Source organism: Scardinius erythrophthalmus, assembly GCF_964197995.2.
Source record: "Scardinius erythrophthalmus genome assembly, chromosome: 8".
Lineage (NCBI taxonomy): Eukaryota > Metazoa > Chordata > Actinopteri > Cypriniformes > Leuciscidae > Scardinius > Scardinius erythrophthalmus.
The window spans coordinates 14,714,163-14,737,923 of record NC_138228.1 but is presented as its reverse complement, the minus strand read 5'-3'; the positions used below and the strand labels follow the sequence as shown (position 1 = coordinate 14,737,923).

The following is a 23,761-nucleotide window of genomic DNA, read 5'->3' as shown; positions in this document are numbered from 1 at the left end:
AATAATCCTTTTAAATTGCTAAATAGACCAACATGTGTACGTTTTGTACATTTGGGTCAATGACAAAGCTTCAGAAAAGTTTTTTTTTTTTCAAAATGGATGTATTGCATATTCAAAATGCAGAGTCGGGAATTATGTTGTTAAATAACATTTCAAAGTGTTTAAATTCATTTTTTGACTTTTATTTTGTCAGGTGGTGCAACCAAATATTTGTAAAAACCCTTTGAGTAAAAATCCTAACCCTTTGAGTGTCTACAGTGCCTAACACATTATTATGTGGTTGTGTATTTTATTCATATCAATTTGTAATTGCATTCTAGGGACTAATATCTTAAGCATTCGATTTTACATTTAAAGACAGAAAAATAATCATGGAAGTATACATATAAATGCATTCAAAACAATAGCTGGGGGGGGGGGTGTAATTACAAATACAAGTGTTTTAGTCAACAGTCTCCATTGAAGTTGAAGTGGTAAATTGATCAAAAATAGAATAAATCACATGATATCACATTCAGAACATAAGAACTGGAATAGGCTACAGTGCAATAGATTGGTTATATACACTATAATTGTGATTGAATAACAACAAAGTCATGTTTTAAATCAATACAAAAAAAAATCCACAGCGCAAGTCGGTTAAGAATTTTTAATTAAAAGATCAAAAATGCACCCCTCAAAATGACTTAATGGACTTTAATGGAGCACTATAATAACTATTAAACAAGATCCCCTCTCTCTTTTCTTTTTGCAAGATATGCTTCTCTTGAACTGTGATTAGATGATGATTACTGTTTTTTTTTTTAGATATATAATAATAATACTTAAAATTCCAGAGTTATTTGATTTGAGGCTGTTTTAATGACTCACATGTCCTATATTTGACACCAACACAACACAGACAGACTTGTATTCAGATTGGCGGGTCATGTGAAACCCCAGTGTAGTCACGTACCCTCTGCTTATGTTATTTTTGCTCTAATTACATTACATTAACAATGTTTAGGCTGTGTTATCTCAGTGAAGTAGCTGTGATTCGCTCTTCTATAATAATCTGTCTGAGTGGAGCGTGTGTGTTATTGCAGATGGGTGTTTATATTAGATGATGTTTAAAGGATAGGAGTGTGTGTTTATACTTGTGTCTTAAAGAGTCTGCTTTTACATCTGGATTTATAAGAGTGGTGTTGGCGTTAGGACAATTGCTGAGCTGAAGGCCAGAGAGGGGCGCTGTATTTTTAGAGTAGTATACATACTTTTTTGTTTGTTCGTTTCTTATATATAGTTTTTCTTTTTCTTTTCTTTTTTTAGAGAATTTTTAACCAATTAATTTAAGTATTTACATTTTTAAAGTTCGTTTTTGCTTGTGATGTATTTACTTTTATTTTAAATTTTTATGCTCAGTCCAAAATTAATACTGAACTAAGTTTGAGTAATTTTTTTATTTTATTAAAAAGATTTATATTTAAAATAAATACTTTTCTTTTGAACTTTCTATTCATCTAGCATCATATTAGATCCTGAAATGTATTAGAATGATTTCTGAAAGATCATTTGACACTGAAAATTCAGCTTTGCCATCACAGGGATGCATTAAATGATTATATATATATATATATATATATATATATATATATATATATATATATATATATATATATATATGTATGTGTGTGTGTGTATATATATAATTAATATTTATATTTTTACTAATATTATATATTATATTTATATAATTTAATATATTTTATATTTATACTAATATTTAGCTGTTTTTGAGCAAATAAATGCAGCCTGGGTGAGGATATTTTCTTTCAGAAACATTAAAAAATCCAAAATGCCATTGGCAGGATTATTTTTGAGGCCTTTTTTTTTTTTTTTTAAATATCCCATGCAAAAATTGTCTAATTTAAATAATGTAATGTAATCTCATAAATAATTGAATGTCTGCTGGTCACTAAACAATCACCCAGCTTAATGTTGGTTTCACTCAACGCTCATTTTACAGGCTACAGTATCACATTTCAGACTTTTAGTTTTTTTCAGTTGATTACCTCTATTTTTGCTATGGGATAAACCACGGCGAGGGGGGGGTTTATGTGCTTCCTTAACTTTTGACATGTTGACCTGACCCCTGTCTCCTCCCCTCATAGGAGAGGCCTACATGAGGCTGAACAAACTGACAGAGGCAGAACACTGGTATAAGGAATCTCTCCGATCCAAGCCGGACCATATACCTGCGCACCTCACTTACGGCAAGCTCCTGGCTATGACGGTAAACTCACAATCTAATGAACACTAACCGAATAATGGGTTGTTACCTAGTTGTTAAAGAGGCCATTTTATGTCCTTTTACAATGTCTTTAATTTTCTTTTTGGTGTGTATAAGAATAGGTTTTCATGCTCGAATGTTCAAGAAACACATTGTTTTTCACATTTTACATTGTTGCAGAACCCCTCTTCCCACTCTGTCAGTAACGCTCTGTTTAGTACCTTTCTCCATGAAGCCCCTCCTTCTGAAAAGCACAGTGTGTTGTGATTGGTCAACCACTTCAAGCGTGTTTCGCAAATGTCACATCCCTTACTATAACCGCAAGTTTCAGCTTACACTTGGACATGGCAACAACACACTACTAAAGCAACTCAACCAGGCCTTACCCCTTTTTCTTTTTTTGTTCTTTTTTGTTCTTTTTTTGCATATGCCTTGGGTTGGAATTATTTAAATGAGGAATATTGTGATGAGTACGTTCCTGGAAAAAATCTATGATCGAGACGTTTCAGGGAGTTCAGAAACAGTGCTTACTGATATAGAGAGGACTGTTTTTGACCATATAATAAAAGTCAAAAGGTTCCCAAACAACATTGGACCTCTTTCATTTTACAGACAAAAAACTGAGACATCAGATATAAATGACCTATTAGTAACTCCGTAAACGTCCTTATCTGAAAGTCAAAATTCTCTCATTGAACGTTAAATACCCTTTAGGCATAGTGTAGCTTGAGCACATATTGGCTTTCTGCAAGAAGATACCATTACATAAAGAAACCTTTTTCATCTATAAATCTAAACCAAGAAGTCATGCCTTAAAACCAAAGGCATTCTTTCTTTCTCTCTAATCTTAAAATTTAGAACTGAAAAACTGATCTAGCTAAAAAAACAGAAGACCGGATTACTCGCACATATGCCCTGGTTCTGAATTCACTCAGCAGAAATACGTGTGGACAGATATGAGAGAAGATGTGTTAAAAAAAGGTTGAGGGGAGGCGATTGCTCTGAGAGTTTACCTGTGTCTGTCTCCTTTCATTTCCACTCTGGCCATATGGTCCTCTTCGGGCCTTTTTCTTCCATGAGGCCACCACCAGCTGATTGTGTAAAGAAAATACAGGCTGTCTTAATTTAGCATCTTTGAAAGCTCAGCAAGACAGTACAAGGAAAGCAGTGTGCTTTTGAAAGAGGGATTGTTCTGACGGATTCTAGCAGAAATGGAGCTTCACTATTAAGCTACTATGGCAATAAAATCAAATGAGAAATGTGATGGAATCTCCACTACTTAGCGGTATCGTGTAAAATCAACATACTTTCTTAATACAGGTTCCTGAATCGCACTGTGAAATAGCAGTTGAACATGTTCCAGGCATGTTAAGCTGTGGTGCTCATTTTGGAAATGTTGGTTCATATCATGTGTGTGTTGTGTCCATAAGGGATCCCTCTCTACATTTTTCCTGTGCTCTGTCATCTTTCATTAAAATGAGGCATAAAGGCCGAAGCTGTAGAAAAAAATCGTCATTTTGCGCCATCTGAGGTTTTTTTTGGCCAGAGGCTAGAGACTACAGCCAGTAGTAGGAGCTAGTTCTGCATGTTTTCAACCCGCCCATAGGGGGTGGGATCTCACGTTAAAACGGCGTCTTTTCAGTTTCGAGTCAACTAGTAGCCTAGTTGTATCATTTCTTCCGATAATGCCCTCTGTAACCAGTAGGCATGGCTTGGAAGTGGCCTCGTAGGAAGCGAAGCAAGTGCATTCTGGGAGTTGTTGTCTTTCATCCACATGAGCCAAAAATGTAAAAAAAGTTAATTTATTCAGTGACTATTTACCTTATCATTACCTTTAAAATGAAACTACTGAACGTGAACATAATAGCCTGATATAAAAAAGAAAAGAAGTCTGATGGATGTAGAGGATTTTGCATCTGAACTCTTCATATACAGTGCTATGCATAGGTTTAGACACCCATGCTAAAGTTGACTAAAAAGAGGAATAAAAAATCATCTTTTGGAAATTTAACTTAATGCCTTAATTAAAAAAATTAGGAAAAATCCAACCTTTAAGGACACCAATTTTCTTTGTGAATGAATAATGTATCGTAAATAAATAAATGTTCTTCCTTAAAATTCAGGGTGCGTAAGTTTGGACACCACTATGTTAAATTCCCATAGAGCCAGGCAGATTTTTATTTTTAAGTATTTTTTTAGGATACTATGCATCCTGATAAAGTTCCCTTGGCCTTTGGAATTAAAATAGCCCCACATCATCACATAGCCTTCACCATACCTAGAGATTGGCATGGAGTACTTTCCATAAGATCATCTCTCAATGCAAATCAAACCAGCTATTAGGCTAACTGAAATAAAACCATGCCAATCTCTAGGTATGGTGAAGGCTATGTGATGATGTGGAGCTATTTTAATTCCAAAGGCCAAGGGAACTTTATCAGGATGCATAGTATTCTGGATCCATGAAGTAACTGGCCTTTAAAAATAAAAATCTGCCTGGCTCTATGGGAATTTAACATAGGGGTGTCCAAACTTATGCACCCTGTATTTTAAGGAAGAACATTTATTTATTTATGATACATTATTCATTCACAAAGAAAATTGGTGTCCTTAAAGGTTGGATTTTTCCTATTTTTTTTAATTAAGGCATTAAGTTCAATTTCCAAAAGATGATTTTTTATTCCTCTTTTTAGTCAACTTTAGCATGGGTGTCTAAACTTATGCATAGCACTGTATATATATCCGAATGTGCGCACACACACACATATATATGAAGAGTTCAGATGCAAAATCCTCTAAATCCACCAGACTTTTCTTTTTTATATCAGGCTATTATGTTCACGTTCAGTAGTTTTGTGTCAAAGGTAATGATAAGGTTAATAGTCAGTGATATAATATATATTTGCTTTTGGAGTTTTTTGTACATATATAAAAAAAAAAAAATATATATATATATATATATATATATTATATTATATTATATTATATTATAATTATTATATAATTAATATTATTATATATATATATATATATATATATATATATATATATATATATATTTTTTTTTTTTTTTTTTTTTTTTTTTGCTAGTACCATAACTGACTTTTCAAATATGGGTTAAATTTGAAACACTATTGGCTGAAGTTATTTTTATAAAACTCCGTAAACAGTTTAGATTGACCAAACATTTCTGTCAGTTACATCATTTCACACAGCCAAGAATAAATGATGTGAGATCAAAGGGCTCTGTCCCTCTCTCTCTTTGACATTCCTTTCATGTTAGTTGACGTAAACCCCACTCTGTCCGCAAACATACAGGGACTAATACAGGGACTCACACTAGACGCATGATAAGACAAAATAGAAATATCTAAAAAATAAAATTTCCAAAAACAAATCAATTGTTATTGCTCTATTGCACAAAATCAACAATAACAATTAAAATAAAAAAAATAAAAAATTCAAAACGATTCACAGGGGCAAACATAGACGAGGTGTGTGTAAGCCTAGGTAAGTTCTGTTGCTGTTGCTTCTATTTTTTTGCTCTTGCTTCTATCACAAAACTCATGGTTCAGATCATATTACGGTTTTTGAATCGCAGATTGGATAATTTTTCTGATCAGCAAAAAAAAAATAGGGGGGTTAATGTAACTTTGCTATAATTAAAACTTTGGTACTATACGGTTATCCGGACCACACTACCCCAACCCCGCCCCTAAACCTACCCGTCACTGGGGTTACGACCAACCAAGAGCGGTTGTGGTCACGTGTGGTCAGGTGTGGTCCGGATAACCGTATAGTACCAAAACTTTTTTAAACTTTCTCTCTATAATTGTCAAACTTATCAATTAATCCGCGAATCACATGCATGTCAAACCGCTGGGCCTGGTCCATTTGGATCACGAATCAACTGTGACCTGTTGCACCCATATTTGCTTCTGATTACTTTTATAGGGAAAAGCTGGCCTTAATTAATGGTCTAGGATCAGTTTTCTTCGTAATAATAGCATGGGCGAAACAGATTTTGCAAGCAATCCAATACGTGTCTGTGTTGGCACTCTGGAGAGCGTTTTTCTGTACACATTTTTGCGGCGTTGAGCTATGTTGCCAATCACAAACATTTCTGTTGATTTCTTAAACGCAATGGCCAATCAGAGGTGTTATTGGAATTCAAATTAGAATTCACTCACCGTTCAGTGCTGAGTTCTGTACGCTCGCAAATCCTCTCATCATAAAGTCTAGACATTATGAGAGATTAATTGTTCAGTCAGCTTCATTGATTATAACAGAACTTTAGATTAATTTAGTTTAAAATTAAAATAAGCTGAGTGACAGCTTTTAAGTGATTATGAAGGGAGCAATCTTTGCACACTTTCTGCCATGCCAAATCACGCATTCAGTAGCCTATACTTGATTTTCTGTTAAAATTTGAAGAGTCCAGAACAAAGTCAGTCCACCAGAGACAGTCAATCCATCACAGAACCGCACTGCTGTGATGAAACTCGCTCGAGTGAAAGCAAATTCAAAAGGTGTTGTCTTGACTTCAGAGCCGTATTGATTTTGAACTAAGTTTTCAGCTCAAAGCTTTCAGGCCCTTGTGTTTTCTTCTTGCTTGATGCAGAAACAGAGGAAAACATGAGTAGCCATAATCCTTTGGGTGAAAACAAAACTTTCTCAGGGATGAGAGGAACCTGGGCTGTGATTTGATCAGTTTTCTGACCTTGAACTAAATTGAATGGTTGAGAGGGCAAACTCTCCCCATGTAAACAAAATGTATCATTATTCGGGCTGTCAATTGAATAAATTTAAGAATTGGTTTAACTTTGTGATATGCAAATTAATAAAATTAAATGCATATATTAGAAACAAACGTATTTCATGCTTGAACTGCTCTGAGGATAGAAACATTTCCTATACATACACTTGCAATTAATTAGAAGGCATGATTAATTGCTTTCATTTATAGCTTTTTTAATTAATTACACTGAATTAAAGCATTAAATTGGCAGCCTTATAATTATAATAGCCCTTTAAATTGGGTTTAGATAATACAACATATTCATATCCCGGTCTTTTTAAAAACATTTTAAAATATTTGTTGACTTTTGGAATATATTTTAAAATGGAATTTATTCCTGTGATGCAAAGCTGAATTTTCAGCATCATTACACCAGTCTTCAGTGTCACATGATCCTTCAGAAATCATTCTAATGTGAGGATTTGGTGCTCAAGAAACATTTCTTATCAATGCTGAAAACGGTGCTGCTTTTTGTGAAATATTTTTGTGAATGGATGGAATGTTCAAAAGAACAGCATTTATTTAAAATTGATATTTATTTAAAAAGACTGACAAAAGTGACAGTGAACACTTTTACACTATTGCAAAAAAAAAAAAAAAAATTATATATATATATATATATATATAATTTTTTTTTTTTTTTGCAATAGTGTAAAAGTGTTCACTGTCACTTTTGTCAGTCTTCTTAATGTCATTAATTAATGTAAAAAAATGTACATTAACAATGAGAAATTGTTCATGCAGTCACCATCACATTGTCCCAGGCATCATTTCCAGGAGAGGGCAGGGAAATCTTCACGGTCAAGGGTTGAAAGAAGGAGACATGATGAAACTCAGTCCTTTCCCCTGCTGTGCTGACCTTCCCTGACCTCCATTCAACACAACACTGGGTCAAAGAGCCCCTCCCCAGGGGGGTGTGTGTGTGTGTGTGTGTGTGTGTGTGTGTGTGTGTGTTATGAGTGCTTCAGCTGCGTTATTGAATTCTCTCATTTCCGTCGCTAATCAGGCTCAGAATCCGTTCGAGAACACCTCGGAGACATTGGAACAGCAGTGTGTCTGTTGTCTCTCTGATGTCATGCTCAGATTAAGGGGTCGGGGGTCCAGCAGAGAGGGGTGTGTGTGCGTGTTCATAGGAAAGGGGGGTGAAGCAGGATATTGCTTTAGAGTGATAACATGACCTCAGTGAATGACACTGACATGTGTTTGTCAGGAACTTGACGAAGCTTATCTTGATGCATGTCCTTACTTATTCAAATAAGGAGACGCATATTTTTCATATGAATCAAAACCCAAATATATAAAGTATACAGTATATGTATATACTCTAAAATATATATATATAAGCCAAAACATTATGACCATCTGCCTAATATGCTGTTGGTCCTCTGTGTGCTGCCAAAACAGCGCCGACTTGCCAAGGCATGGACTCTACAAGACCCCTGATGGTGTCCTGTGGTGTCTTGCTCAAAGACATTAGCAGCAGATCCTTCACGTCCTGTAGGTTGCAAGGTGGAGCCACCGTGGAGTGATCTTGTTGGTCAAGCACATCCCACAGATGCTCAGGTGGATTGAGATCTGGGGAATTCAGATGCCAGGGCAACACCTTGAACTCTCCATCATGTTCCTCAAACCATTCCTGAGCAATGTGTGTAAGGTGGCAGGGTGACTTCCACCACTTCCACCAGGGAATACCCTTGTCATGAAGGGTTGTACCTGGTTTGCAGCAAGGTCCAGTTCCGACACTTGCGTGATAGCCTTCGTTGCCTTCAAGCACCATAGCCTTCGTTGCCTCCAAGCACCATGTAGCCGGATTGTGGTTTGCCCCTCCTCTGACTACTATTGGTAAATTCTCACCAGTGCTGACCGAGAGCGACCCACAAGCCTTGCCGTTTCAGAAGCCTTGCCATACTCTGGCCCAGTCACCTTGTCATTACAATTTGGCACTCAGATTTTTATTCCTAGCCATTTCTCCTGCATCCAACACGCTGATTACGAATAATGAAAACCGATTGTTTGTTTACCATCTAATCTACTCAGACCTTAATATGTGGCCTTGTTAGGAGATGATCAATGATATTCGCGTCACCTGTGACTGGTCATATTGTTTTGGCTCACCAGTGTACCATTCAATAGTACGGAGCCGTACTATTTTTTTTTTTTTATTAAAAAAAAAGATTTAAAGACTTTCGCGTGCCCATGAGAAACTATTTGTATTTCCTCTGTGCATCTCTGCCATTTTACTGTGAAGAAAACGAGAGTATGGATGCGCATTCATTTAAAAAAAATCGCATGAATTATCTATTTGCTAAAAATTTGGCTTTCGTTAGGGCAGTATATCAATATGACGGCATTATGTCCGCTTTAACACATCCTCTGTGACGGCTGAGAAACCACGCCGTGAAATGGACTGATGGTGCAATACAGCTGTTTGCATTGTCCTATTTGCCAAGTTCGACTGATACCGTAAAAAGTGCTCAGAATTTGGCTTTCTTTAGGCGTTAACAGATTTAACTTTGTGGCGGAAATTATTAAGTAGCACAACTGTTTTTAGGAATAATAAATTAGAAGATAAATGTATCTTGAGAAAATCAGCATATTAGAACGATTTCTGGCTGCTGAAAATTCAGTTTTGTCACCACGTGAATAACATGTACTTTATTCTACTGCACCACTGCTCTAACCCTTTTTCCCCGTTGCAAAAACTATAAAAGTCAAGTGTCTCATGTGTCTGTTTTCTTTATTTCTTTCACTCTCTCAACATTGTGTAAGTTCGCAAACATCCATGTCTAACATTAAACAGCACTGGTTGTATATAGTGTAGACATCACTGTGAGTGCAATACATTGATTTAAAGTTACACATCACTGCTTTGGGGATTTAAATTATACAGTGTAAATAAAAATATTTCACTGATTTGCAGCTGGTCTGAAGGTAACTTCATGCACTGTTAATCAAGTGAATCGTGGGAGCGTGCAATGATAATGCCTCTCAGACTGGAATGAGTATTGTTTAAGGTTTAAATTGCAATGGAAGTTTATTCACTTTTGTATCTCATCATTCTAAAGTTACTTTCTTTTCGCTTAATAAAATGATTTTATGATATTTTTTATGATATTTTGTGTGTGTTTGCAAGAAGTCTATTACATTTTTACATTTAAAACATTTAAATCATGCTGTCAAAGGGTGTATAAAGTATAACAGCATTAGGCACTGGAATTGCTAAACACATTTCCTGTTGTTCCAGTGAACGTTATACTGTATACGGTCCGAAATCATCAGGTTTAAAGTGAAAGATTCCATGAAAACCTCACCCTGAAGAAATTCCTGATTATGATTTGTTTGTTTTCATTTCAGGGTCAGAAAACTGAAGCGGAGAAGTTCTTTCTCAAGGCGATCGAGCTCGATCCTACTAAAGGAAACTGCTATATGCATTATGGTTGGTAGTGCTTTATTTTTAATCACTCCTAAACGTGCCCACATGGGCTGAAATGACATTAGCTAGTCATCCAGTAATGCAAAAATAATGAGGTCATATGATTCCAAACATTGCATCTGCTCTAGTTTTGCTGATGCAGGGAAATTCGTGAAATACTTTCACAATTTCACTACAATCCGTTTTGGCCATAATTGTTCACATTTAACTCTTTAGCTTAGTCTTGTAATTGAGGTTACATTTGTAGGCTCTTTCACACCAAGATAGATGGTGCTGTGCAGGAAGTCATTGTTTGGGTGTTATCTGAAGCATACCTTGTATACAGATGTTATTCCAGGGAGACATAACCACCCACGCCTCAGCGAGCAAAGATAGATAACGAGACCTTATTTCTCTTAGGAAAAAGCATACGAGGGTTCATGTGTGTCTGCATGTATGTGGTTTAGCCAAACTGTAGCCTACGACCATTTTTTCAGTTTACTTCTTTACTCTTTTTTTTTTCTTGTACAATATTTTTGTTTTGTTAGAACCTCTTTCTTAAATTATTATTGTGCATCACATCCTCATTTTTCGTGTTAATTTTTACATAGTTTTTTATATTAACAGTTTTTGATGAAAATGTGAGTTTAATCAACTTTTTGTCCTGTCATTTTCATTAATTTCGTCCATTTTGCTGTTCTTGAAATGGAAATGTTGAGAAAAATAACATTTTAGTTGATGATAATGTGAGAAACCAAACTGTAAAACTAAAACATTTAAAAAAATATTCTAAGTGCATTATTCGTAGTTTACCATCGTATTTTTATCAACAGTATTTGTTTTAAATTTAAAGTCGTTTCAAATTGAATGTTAAAAAAAAGGTTAATTATCCTTAGGATGCGTTTTTAGTTTTATCTCGGCATATCGGTCTTCCTTGTATCGTTTTCCCTCAAATCCTAGATTTTCATAGTTGACCTGTCCCTGGATGCTCCCATGTATGGATTTAGTCCAGAAAAACACAGCATCACTGGCTAACCCCAACAATGTGTTTTCCACTCAATCGCTGCCAAGGCATCTGCGTAATATTATTTAGTACGTGTCTGATCAGGCATCTTTAGAACACGTACTATCCAAAGGCCATAAGGATGATCTTCTATTTCCTTCTATTGTTCTCTGGTGTATAACCACTGTCCTGGAGAACGTGCCGCCTTCTTTGTATTTTCCGTTTTGCATGATCGACCGCATCGTCATTTACCAAAGGGAGAAAGCTGCTTTATGCCTGATTTTTGCAATATTTGTGCCACCCAGACATACCTTAATTGATGACAATGTTTAAAGTGCCCCATTACAATTTTATTTATGTCTAATTTGCAATGTTTTGGAATTCAATGTATAGTAAATTCGGTCTGTCTAAACCCCTCCTTTCCGAGAGTGTACTCTGCTCTGATTGGTCAGATCTGTTGCCCAGTTTGTTGTGATTGGTCTAAGGTTTACAGCTCATGTTGTAAACTAAACAGCCATTACCATATCCCAATTTCAGCTCTGGAAGCTTTCTCAGCACTTGTATACACAGTGATACGAACAGTAACAATGGTGTTGGTTTTACCGTATCAGTTCGAGTCCAATAATGAAACATTGAAAAAAGTAGCTGATCAACCAGAGCACAACTTCAGCAGGACATTTCTATGTGGTAGACATTTGTGAAATGAAAACCATAGTCTGGCATTATGCAAAAACCTACATAGGTTCATGCAGGAAGTAAGATTGGAATTACTGACCACTAGTTTCAGGCAGTTCAGAATCAGTTTGTTCTTTAGGGAGACAATAAAACTTTGATCTTTGAAACTTTGCAGCATTTTTACATTCACAAAGAGCTATATTACACACTACATAAAAAGGTAATATCTTGTAAAAAGCATAATTGGGGCACTTTAAGCTTTCTTCCTTTGCATAACATCACTTCTTATGTTTCTACTTTGGTCCATTGCTATTTGGGAAAAAATGTTTGGTTTTGGCCCTGCAGTGTTCAGGAGTGTGGAGAGCCGCTTCGCCAAATAGCAACAGGCTGTTTATTCCACTTCGGTCTTGACCGATGCCTCTAGCAACGATACTGCAGAGGTTTCAGATCCCAGTCGGTCCCCTTTCCACAACCTTACAGGAGTAAGCGTTTAATTTGTCACGGAAACATGCCTATCGGAGAAATCTCAATTGGACAAATGGTCTGTCAGATGGTTTGCGCGGCGTGCAGCGCCCTTGCTATCTCATGTTTCACAGAATCATTGAGAGGGCAGACCAAACTATCCGTCCAACAGCCAAAGGAAATATTTCACATTTGTCTTTCTGAGGGAGTAAAAGCAAATATAAAATGAAATTCCCCCCTTTTCTTCCTCAGGTCAGTTTTTGCTGGAGGACTCGCGGCTTTTGGAGGCTGCCGAAATGGCAGAGAAAGCCGCCCAGTTGGACAGTGAAGAATTTGATGTGGTTTTCAGTGCAGCTCACATGCTCAGGTGAGAAGGACATGCTAAATCCATATAGACAACATTTTGTATTGATTAAATACCCTGGACAAAGCATGAATGTTTCTTGTAGCAGTCGTACTGGTTCGGTTCGACTTTATACAGCATTTATAGTTAAAAACATTTTTTACAAACTTTATATATATATGTGTGTGTGTGTGTGTGTGTGTGTGTGTGTGTGTGTGTGTGTGTGTGTGTGTGTGTGTGTATATATGTGTGTGTGTATATATGTATATGTATGTATATATATATATATATATATATATATATATGTATATATATATATATATATATATATATATATATATATATATATATGTATGTATATATGTATATGTGTGTATATATGTATATGTGAATATTCCTTAAATTCAAGTTGCAGTTCCACTTTGTTTACGACAATAATAATAATAATTCAGTGCAAATCTTGAAATTAAACTGGAGTTTAAAGAGTCTTGTCAATTTGATTGTGAATGGTGCACAACCCTGTTTTTACGATGAACAATATTGGTCATGCGTTTCGTTGCCACTTTGATGTCCAATGTAAAATCTGGATCCTGAAGCAAAACCGGTTGAGAACCACTGCATTAGAGGATGTTTTTCTATCTCTTTCTCCCTCTGTCTCTCTTTCTCTTACTCTTTCCACCTACCCATTTGTATGGATGCTTTCTTTCTTTTGCAGTGCACCACAGGACATGTAATGGAAAGCCTGCATTAATACCCTCGCCTCGAGGTTTCTGTTGAATACACTTCTCATAATTACTACATGGAGTTCACATGGTATATAGTTACACACTTCCTAAAAAGTATTACAGCCCTTCAGCAGATTTTGCATGGGGCTTTATGCTACACGAACACTTGGTTGTTAATTGCTGTCTTAGGCCGTGTCCCCTGCCTTCATATTGGCTTGCGGTCCGACTTATTTGAAGATCAGGTTCCTGGTGTGTTTGTCTTGAAAGGAAATGCAGAAGGGTCTCAGATGTGTGGGGGGGGGGCGAATTTGAGTGGGATCGGGAAGTACGAGACCGCTTCAGATGTACAGCGTTTTCTTACGGCTCTCAGGGGCCCGTCTGCACCGACAAGTTTGCTTCCTTACTATCAGTTTTAGTTTCCTTGCCCTCTTCAAATGACCGCTGGTTATTCTAAACCCCGACCAAACTGTCACTGCCACGCTAAGGAAAAGCTACGTCTAATTTTACTACTTCCAAACAAGTTTGTTTGTCTGTGAAAGTATCATTTTCAGTGTCATTTCTGCTTTAGTATTTTTAGCAGCAATACTTTAAGGGGGATACATTTATAAATGCATCTTCTTAGAGAGGATTATAGCGTGCTGGAAGTCTTAAGTCTACAGCATGCTAAACCCCTCCTTCATTGCGTCTCTAAATTAATCTCTGTTTAAGCACCACTTTTGTAACACATTCACCTCCTTCCACAATATATTTCATGACAATTGCTGTCTGATTTCAGACAAATTGCCTTTTAGCATTGTTTGCATTTGAGCATTGTTCCCATTATTATCCATAATCCATAGCTCTCCATTGTTTTAGAGGATTTCTGTAGCTTTGTACAATAAAAGGTTACCATTGAAGCTCTCATGTAATGCAGTCTTAGATGGTTACATGAAGTTATGAATTATTTTATGCTTTTTCTCTGAAGGTTGGTGACCACTTTGGAATGATATAATGAGCAGATTGCGGTGAGATGGAGGAACAGTTTTGGTTGCCAGATATTAAACATTTGTTTTTATTGTATTTTGGAGGTTTACTGTAGATCAGACCTAGGGAGTTCAAGTGGATGCTGTCTTTTAGATTTTCACCATATATTGCAGTTGTGGAATGTGGTCATAGAGGCCAGTCTAGTCCTAATACTGTTGGATTTTGACTCTGTTAAGAGTGGTCACTTTCCAGCTGATTATTATAAGGGAATTCTTTGTCCCTGCAGACAATTGTGGTTATGATCAAGCTATGGTTTTTTGTGTGCATGTGAATGTGAAAATTACACCGACTCGTCGTTTAAGAGGAAAGGATTGTAAAACAGAATTGGGGATGGTGAACAGTAACACATGGTTCTGCTTAAAATGCTTAAGTCCACTGTTGAGAACCGGTCATCCCACAGATTTTTGTCTAACTTTTTATCTTAGATTTTTCTTTATGTAACTTTTTTATCTTTAGATTTTAAATAATTTTGACCCTTGTGTTCACGAAAAGTTGGGCCATTAGGGAAAATTCAAGGTTTAAGAAGGAAGACAAATCATACATTTTTCAAACTGGATACATCTAAATGAGAGGTTTTAAATAGTTTAAATGAAGGCAGATGCATATTTTAAGACTCATTTATACTGCATAAGAAAGCAACAACAGTGCAGAAAAAGTCATTTTTTATAATAGTCAATGTACTAAATAAGTTAATATTTGTAAATGATTAGAAAATATTCTCATACAATAATTAAAATGATATTTTTTCAAACTGACTTTATTTTATTTATTACAGAAGCCAACTGGACATCACCGTAATTTAAAACCATTGACCACCGTAATTTAAAACCACTAATGATTGTAAGGGAATTAAAACCACTGATCTAGATTTGCTGTTTTCAGTCATTTGTAAATATAGATAATATAAAGATACACCATGAATATACATCAGGTCGCATCATTATAGACCTTATGTAGCCCCGCCCCTTTTCAGCGCTGTGCTTGTTGTGTTCGGTCTTCCAGTTTGTATTTCTACAGCATGAAGGTAAGATCTTACGGATTTATGAATGAGCCGCTCATTTTAAAATCTTCCCGGTCTAATTACATTTATGACATCAGCTTCAAACATTACAATGCCCATGATAACTTTAAATAACTTTACAATAAGTAAATACACTTCACCAGCTAATTACTCTTCAACAGCGATGCAATAGAAATATACAGAGCAACTGCAAAAACGGAAAATACACCATTTTTAGCTGTTCAAAGTTCACCATGATCCAAATTATTCTCCCACTCAGCATTTTATTTTATTTTGGGCTTTTTTAATCATAGTATATCAGAATGAGGGCAGGAAATTCAAATGAGAGGAGTTGAGAGTGGGATTGGGAAATATTGCAAGCCGAACTCAAACGTGTGTCACCCACATGAGCAACAGAGCATGTGTCTGAAATTCTGCTTAACCTACATATACCCTCTTCATACACTTGTAGAAATTTCATCCTGAATGGTATATTAATGCTATGTCTTCATTCATCTTCTTCTTTATTCATCTTTCTCTTTAATGTCAAGGTTGGAACCGGAATGTTTTCCACAGACATAATTTATCCATCATCTCATTGCTTGAATGTTTCAAGTACAGTCCATCCTATTTTTTCTTAATAAAAAGCTATTTCTTGAAACGTTTAACCTTAGCTCTTTTCAGCGAGAACAGTTTGTTGAGGATGAAGGAGGGTCTATAAAACTGGCCAGAATAAGACAAGCGGTCTTCTATCATTAATAATCTTCGGCTCTTTCATCATTACAACCCAGCCTGTCTTTGGCTGACGGTCATTGTCTCCATATTGAACTCACTTCTCAAAGAAGTTATTGCTACCAGCAGGTACAAGCATCTAGAATATGCATGTGGGGTGGTTTTTATATGGAAAAAAACAAAACCTTTAGGTTGTAAAGACGCTAAAGATCTTCAAAGAGCATCCAGTAGGTTGTAGGTCATGACCTGAGAAATAAAGGCACTTTTCTCTGCTCAAAAATTGTATATCCCTATTTGGTTCAGTTTCTCCGTAGCAGTAAAGTTGGTCAACAAATGATCCCTGGTTTGATGGCCAGCAATAAACCTGTGCGACAGGATGAAGTAACACACTATGTTTATGTGCTCTTTCAGGCAAGCGAGCCTCAATGATGCTGCTGAGAAGTACTACGGACAAGCAGCCAGCCTGAGACCCAATGTAAGTAAGCATGCAGTCCCACTCATAAACTGTAGGACATGTGCCATCCACACACATGGTGGTTGAATTTAATTGATTGGTGTGACTCAGATGATCCCCCATAAGTTGTATCAGTGACCAACTGTACAAGCTCTGCTGGCGGTCTTGGGGTTTGTTTTCACAGCATCAGTCTCAAACTTTAAAGAGATGCATTGTGTCAGAAACGTGCGCTGTGAGGTTTGCAAAACACACAGTTGTTTGATTTCTTTGGAATATGTGAATGCGTTTGATGTTTGGTGTGCAGCTGCCTGAAAGGAAGTTGCCTTGTAAACCACACAGAAGTGTAAAATGGAAAAATGGAAAGGTGAGGTTGACTTTTTTTTTTTTTGGTATGGAAGCAAAGACAAAAGAAACAAAAAACTAGGAAACCGGTAATGAGCCCTCTTTACAACAATGGTGGAGTAAGTTATCATACAGTTAACCAGATAAAAAATTATGTATGTTTAATTTATAAAAAAAAAGTATCATTGGTATTAGTATTATAATTATATTAAAAAATAGCTTTGTCTGAGTGATGGTTATGTTTGCTTATATTCATTCTTTGCATAACTTTATTTTCTTTTCTCTACTCTATATTTTATTTCTGTTAAGGAGAAATTAGCCTTTTAGCCTTTGGAATTAAAATAGCCCCACATCATCACATAGCCTTCACCATACCTAGAGACTGGCATGGAGTATTTTCCATAAGATCATCTCTCAATGCAAATCAAACCAGCTATTAGGCTAACTGAAATAAAACCATGCTAATCTCTAGGTATGGTGAAGGCTATGTGATGATGTGGGGCTATTTTAATTCCAAAGGCCAAGGGAACTTTATCAGGATGCATAGTATCCTGGATCCATGAAGTAACTGGCCTTTAAAAATAAAAATCTGCCTGCCTCTATGGGAATTTAACATAGGGGTGTCCAAACTTATGCACCCTGTATTTTAAGGAAGAATATTTATTTATTTACGATACATTATTCATTCACAAAGAAAATTGGTGTCCATAAAGGTTGGATTTTTCCTAATTTTTTTAAATTAAGGCATTAAGTTCAGTTTCCAAAAGATGTTTTTTTATTCCTCTTTTTAGTCAACTTTAGTATGGGTGTCTAAACTTATGCATAGCACTGTATATGAACAGAATCATTATTGAAATTCCGGCAAGCATGACTTGTTTTAAATGTAGCTAAATGAATATTCTGAATATTTGATGTGCGTCAGCCAATGTCAAATATAGTTATTCCGGTAATGTTTAATTAATTTTAAGTGCACTTAAACTACATTTACCCCATCTCAAAAATGCCACCTTTATTTCAGTATTGTACAGTGTCTGGACTTTTTGCACTGTCTTTAGGGATGTTTGTCTCCTTAGCAGCTGTTTCAACAAAGGTCCCAAGATCCTTTCCACATCTGGTACTGCTGATGCTGTGACTGCATGCCGTGATAGTGTTGTGAGGGATACTGTGCGGTTAGAGTGTAGGATGAAGAGGAAGGAAAGAGGTCAGAAAACTTCTGGAGGCCACAGCGGGGCAGATTCCCCTCCACTGCTCACTTCCTCTCACCTGACAGTATCTAGAAAGCCTCTATATTGTGGTGAACAATCAAACCTTTACACCCTTCTCAAAAGTATACAAACAGAAATATGCACATGTAAGAGTTGGCTTGACTTTTAAGTCCGTTTTGTTTCCTTAAATGAGGATGTTTTTTGGCTTTTTTTTTTATTGATACATAATATGAAGATGTTTTTACATTGATGCCAGACTTACCCTTTGTTAAGGATATATACTGTATTAATCTTTTTCATTTTCAAATCAACTTTTTATTTTATTTTTTTATTTTATTAATCGTTTTGGCTTAAAATAAAATGGGTAAAATTAGATAAGTAACTTTCATTAAATAATTGAATTAACTGGATAATCCCTTTACAATTTAAACCAAAGTATGAATGTATTAATTTATTATATATATTAATCATACAATGATGCATATTTTTGGTCATATCAAACTCGCATTTTAAATGCATACACTTTAAAAACGGTCTGATAAAATAGCCAGCGAAATGTACATTTAAGTACTGAGTAAAATTAATTAACTACATGCTATAGGGTTAGGGTTAGATTAGGGTTTGGTTTAGGGTTAGTTGTAATTATGCATAATTTATAGATATCATTATAGTAACTACATGTAACAAGGGCACTAAAATAAAGTGTTACCAAATTTTTGTATTGATTTTACACAGATGTTTTACCCTTATTTTTAATTGCACATTGTATTGTGTTTTAGGGTTAAAGGAAATGTCCTTAAACTTAACAGAAAATGTCCTGGCAGAAAATTACCAGTACCTTTTTTCCTACAGTGTACTTGGATACTTGGAGCTATAGTGAAACAGTGGCTGAATATGTCTTTGAATATATTTGGTTTTGAGAGGAAGGTATACGTGTCACCTGAGTGCAGTTAATGCCACAGTTTGCAGTTCATTTGTCCCTCAGTCTTGTTTTGAGGTTTGACTTCTCTGTGTTGGGTCAAATAGTGCTAATATATTACTTACACGTCGTGTAATTTTACAACGATCGTCTCTTTCTACTTTTCCGTGCGGGAAACCATGGCAGCTGGCCTAAAAAGTCAGTGTAAGTTTTACTCTCTTGAGAGTTAGATAATATACAAGTCTTTCCCTTCAGAGGTGGCAAGTGAAGCAGAAATGGTTTTGTATTAAATCACAGTAACTTCTTATAATTATATATTTTAGACATTAAAAACATTTGTGTTGAACTTCTGCAAAAAAATGTGTTTGTGTATGTCCATGTGAGAACTCATGGTATGCTGGGTTTAGTTACGGTTCATTTTGATTTATGTATCTATTGAAATCTCCTTATGTGAGAAGAATTGGCGTAGACAACATATTGTTTCCATTGAAGCCTGATGCATTCAACATCACTCATGTAACCTGACATAAGTAAAATAGATGATGTGCATCCAGGAGAGTTATAGACTGTAGAATAACAGAGTTTCTGGTTAAATTTATGGATATGTGAACCTGAAAACTTTTCCAAAATGCCAAAGATTCGCTATAACCTTGGTTTGTTTTAGAATAAGCATGCAAACAATATTATTTGCTTCCATAAGGTGTAGTCACATTAGTGAAAATTTGCATGCCAAAAAAGTTCAATTTTAAACAGTATGAAGTCACTTTCAAACCAACCAACTTTCTGTTGGTCAGCGTGGCAATTTCACATGACCAACTTGAACGAGTACAATCTTCGTGGTGAAATATTTCATCCTCTCACAAAACTCTCAATCGCACAAAGTCCAATTAAAATGACTGGATTTCGCTTGCAAAATTATGTCGAACAACGGTAAATGTGACCGTTGTGACAGTTTTCCTTAAACTGGTGTTTTTTTTCCTCACAGTATCCCGCAGCCCTCATGAACCTCGGAGCTATTCTCCATCTCAATGGCAAACTCCAAGAAGCGGAGGCCAATTACCTGCGAGCCTTGCAACTGAAACCGGACGATACCATCACTCAGTCCAACCTGCGGAAACTGTGGAACATCATGGAAAAACAGGGCTTAAGGACCATGGCTCCTTGACTTGGACACATTTGATCTGACCGCTTCTCTGAAGTTGTAAAGGAGATGTTCTCTCTGAGCTCTCAGTAATGAGGTAATTGACATCCTAGGGCTGACAAAGAACATCTTCAAAACCTGGGTTACCCATGGGATGCTTAAGCATGCGAGAGCGGCTTCGTCTGGTAAAACTGAGACATTCTGGAACAATCTAGAACTGCGGAGCTCTTCAGACGTGTCGGGAGTCCTTAACTTGAAGTGGCCCATAGATGCATACTTGAAGTCTCATGATAGATTAGATGTTAATTAGTTAGTCAATGCTTAATAGTCTTGAAGGGCAATATTTGCCCTGAGACTGAGAAGGAATTGAGAGTGCTACAACCCCCATGAGGCTATACTCTGCATGTACAGTACATTTAAATGTCATTTCTCCATTCATATGATTGGAATCATTAATATTTAATGAGCACATCATGGCTGACAGAAACGCCTGGACGCAAAAAAAAACAAAAAACAAATCATATTGTCTAAACATCATCAAAATAATTAGGTAAATAGGCCAAACATGTCATAAGTCTTTCTAACTGTAAAAACAAATGCCAATTGTGTCGAAATGATTGATTTGTGAGGTTGTAGACTTAGGGTGTGTTCACACTTTTAGTTTGGTTCTCTTGGTTCTTTTGGTCTGGACCAAAAAAAGAAAAGAATTAATTTAGTCCGGGTGTACCAGAGTTCGTTTTAATCTAACCAAACCTGCTAAGTGTGAACACACCCTTAATGACACTGTACATATGAGCACAGATAATATGTGAAGTTTGGTTTGGGATGCAGAATTTTTAGCGAATGCTTTTACACATTCCATCAACGTTTTGTCAATCCAGACATGACACGCCCACAACACAAGATAACTAGTGGTCGGTAACTTCTGGGGTCAAGAAATTGGATCCATTTGCTGCATATTGCCAAAAATGACAGGAAAGGAACATTCGATAAGCTATGTAGCCTGAAGGAAATTAGCGAATTGAATTTGCAAATTTTTGCCTTACTTTGCATAAAACTGTTCTGTAACTGATAGATTCAGCGGATTTGATTTCCTTGTTGCGTTACTAATACAAATTCGCATTTGTTAGAATATCACATTTAGCAAAGTGAGTTTATTCACAGTTACACAACCATTCAAAAGTTTGGGGACAGTAAGTTTTCTTTCTTCAAAAGTGACAGTAAAGACGTTTATAATGTTACAAGTGATTTCAAATAAATGCTGTTCTTCTGAACTTTCTATTCAGTTTACACAAAATATATAATATTAAGCAGCATAAAGGTTTTCAACATTGGTATTAAGAACTGATTCTTGAGCACCAAATCAGTATATTAGAATGATGATTTCTGAAGGATCATGTGACACTAAAGATTTAGCTTTTAACAGAAATAAATGACATTTTAAAATAAATAAAAACTTCATTTTAAATTGTAAATATATTCACAGAATTACTGTTTTTACTGCATTTTGATCAAATCAAATGCGTCCTTATTAAAAAATCCCAAACTTTTGAACGGTAGTGTTTATTAGATCTGAACATTAGGACCATGGGCATCGACTAGTTCTGCTGGTAATGTCCTTTTGACTGAATTGGTTCAACAGACCAGAAATGCAAAGTTTTGACTGGTAACTCCTAACCAAATACAGATAAGTTTACTTGTTGTACCTATCTAACAATATACAGCCATAGTTTTGTAAGGGATTGTTTATATGTATTGTTGGTTTAATATTTTCTTCTATGTTTGAGTGTATAAATGGAGCCTAATATATAAAATGACACATTACACAGTATGATGTTGTTGCTCAAACAGAAAACGATGAGCCAGAATCACGATATGCGAATTACTTGTTTAGTTCATTCAGCGATTACTTTGTTTCATGATAGTCTTTATTCCGTGCATGTTCCTGATCTTTAACTTGGTGCTCTTATTTGGTGATCCCAACTATTTTTATGAAGGATTTTTGTAATATGAGCCTTCTCTCCATTATTTTAAAGAATTCTGACACAAAAATGAAAATCTGTCTTTATCTTCTCACCCTAAAACCCACATGACCTACTTTCTTTCAGTGAAAAATCACGTATCTTTTCCATGCTATTACAATGGAGCTTCAAAAAAGCAACAAGAGTGGTCCATACGACTCATGCGCTATATTCTACATCTTCTGAAGCTATATGATAGCTTTGTGTCAGGAACGAATATAGGAATGTTACATAAACCACTTTCATGATTATAGTTCCCATTCATTGCAAAAGCATGGAATTAAGCAACCGAATGTATTTGGTTAGCCTGGTAATACCAACCTCTGCTACTTCGCTTTGACAGAGTCTGGAATGGCAACATAGAGAAGTGTTTTCTCTCTCGCGGGGGGTCGCTATAGTCGCTTGTCTGAAGTTTAAAATCATTAGTTACCCGTAAGCCAATCACATAACGTTTGGTTATGGCGTGTGTTATGCGCATGCTCAGCCGCATCTAACTTCCACTGTAAACACATGTATGATGCGAAAACAAAACCATCGAGCGAAATACCGGAGTGAACATGGCTGTGAACGACTTTTGCAGATTATGTGAAGTAAATCTACGCATCCACGGTACAATCAGTGTCTACGTCACGGCTCTCAGCCCGCCCTCTGTTCGTTGATTGGCCCGGCTGTTTTCAGGCCGGAGGAAAACGGAAAGCTATGACGCTGTCTCAGACTGAGTACAGAAGCGAACTGAAATTGAGCGGAAGTACGAAGTCTGACGTAGTCAGGCTAGTATTTGGTATGACATGAGGGTGAATAAACAACGGAATGTTCATTTTTTGGTGAACTATCCCTTTAAAGTCCTAACAAATGCCATTTCGGACAGCCGAGTCAGTATTAACTTATTCCTTTTTGTGTTTGTCTTGATGGAAAAAAGAAAGAAAACAGCTGGCTCTGTGTTATGTTAAAAGTGTATTAAAACTTTCTGATTCAAGATGCCCTTTATTATAACACATTTTTGCGCTGAACTGATTCATCCATTGTTTCACTGAGACATGTGTAAAGGGAGCATTTTAAAGGGAATAAACCCAGAACTTGTCATGCATTCATCTTGATGGTCTCTCAGACGATCGTTTCTTCACATTTCTCTACTTCTGTGGTCTTCTTTTTCCTTCCAAAGTTACTGAACTCAAATGCAAATAACTCAATACAATCTGATCTTTCTAAAAACTATATATAAAATAATGTTGGACAT

The 23,761-nt window shown here is 36.0% G+C and overlaps 1 protein-coding gene across 2 annotated transcripts in view; it reads left to right on the top strand.

Annotated features, from left to right (window-relative positions):
* tmtc2b (transmembrane O-mannosyltransferase targeting cadherins 2b) overlaps nt 1-22,550 on the top strand; it is a 121,520-nt gene extending 98,970 nt beyond the window's left edge. For both annotated transcript variants that reach the window (XM_081372956.1, XM_081372955.1), the window contains exons 8-12: nt 2,151-2,272; nt 10,422-10,503; nt 12,872-12,986; nt 16,854-16,917; nt 20,348-22,550. In XM_081372956.1, the coding sequence (XP_081229082.1) occupies nt 2,151-2,272; nt 10,422-10,503; nt 12,872-12,986; nt 16,854-16,917; nt 20,348-20,527 (563 nt within the window). In that variant the 3' untranslated portion in view covers nt 20,528-22,550. The remainder of the gene's footprint in view (nt 1-2,150; nt 2,273-10,421; nt 10,504-12,871; nt 12,987-16,853; nt 16,918-20,347) is intronic.
* The last annotated feature ends 1,211 nt before the right edge of the window (nt 22,551-23,761 follow it).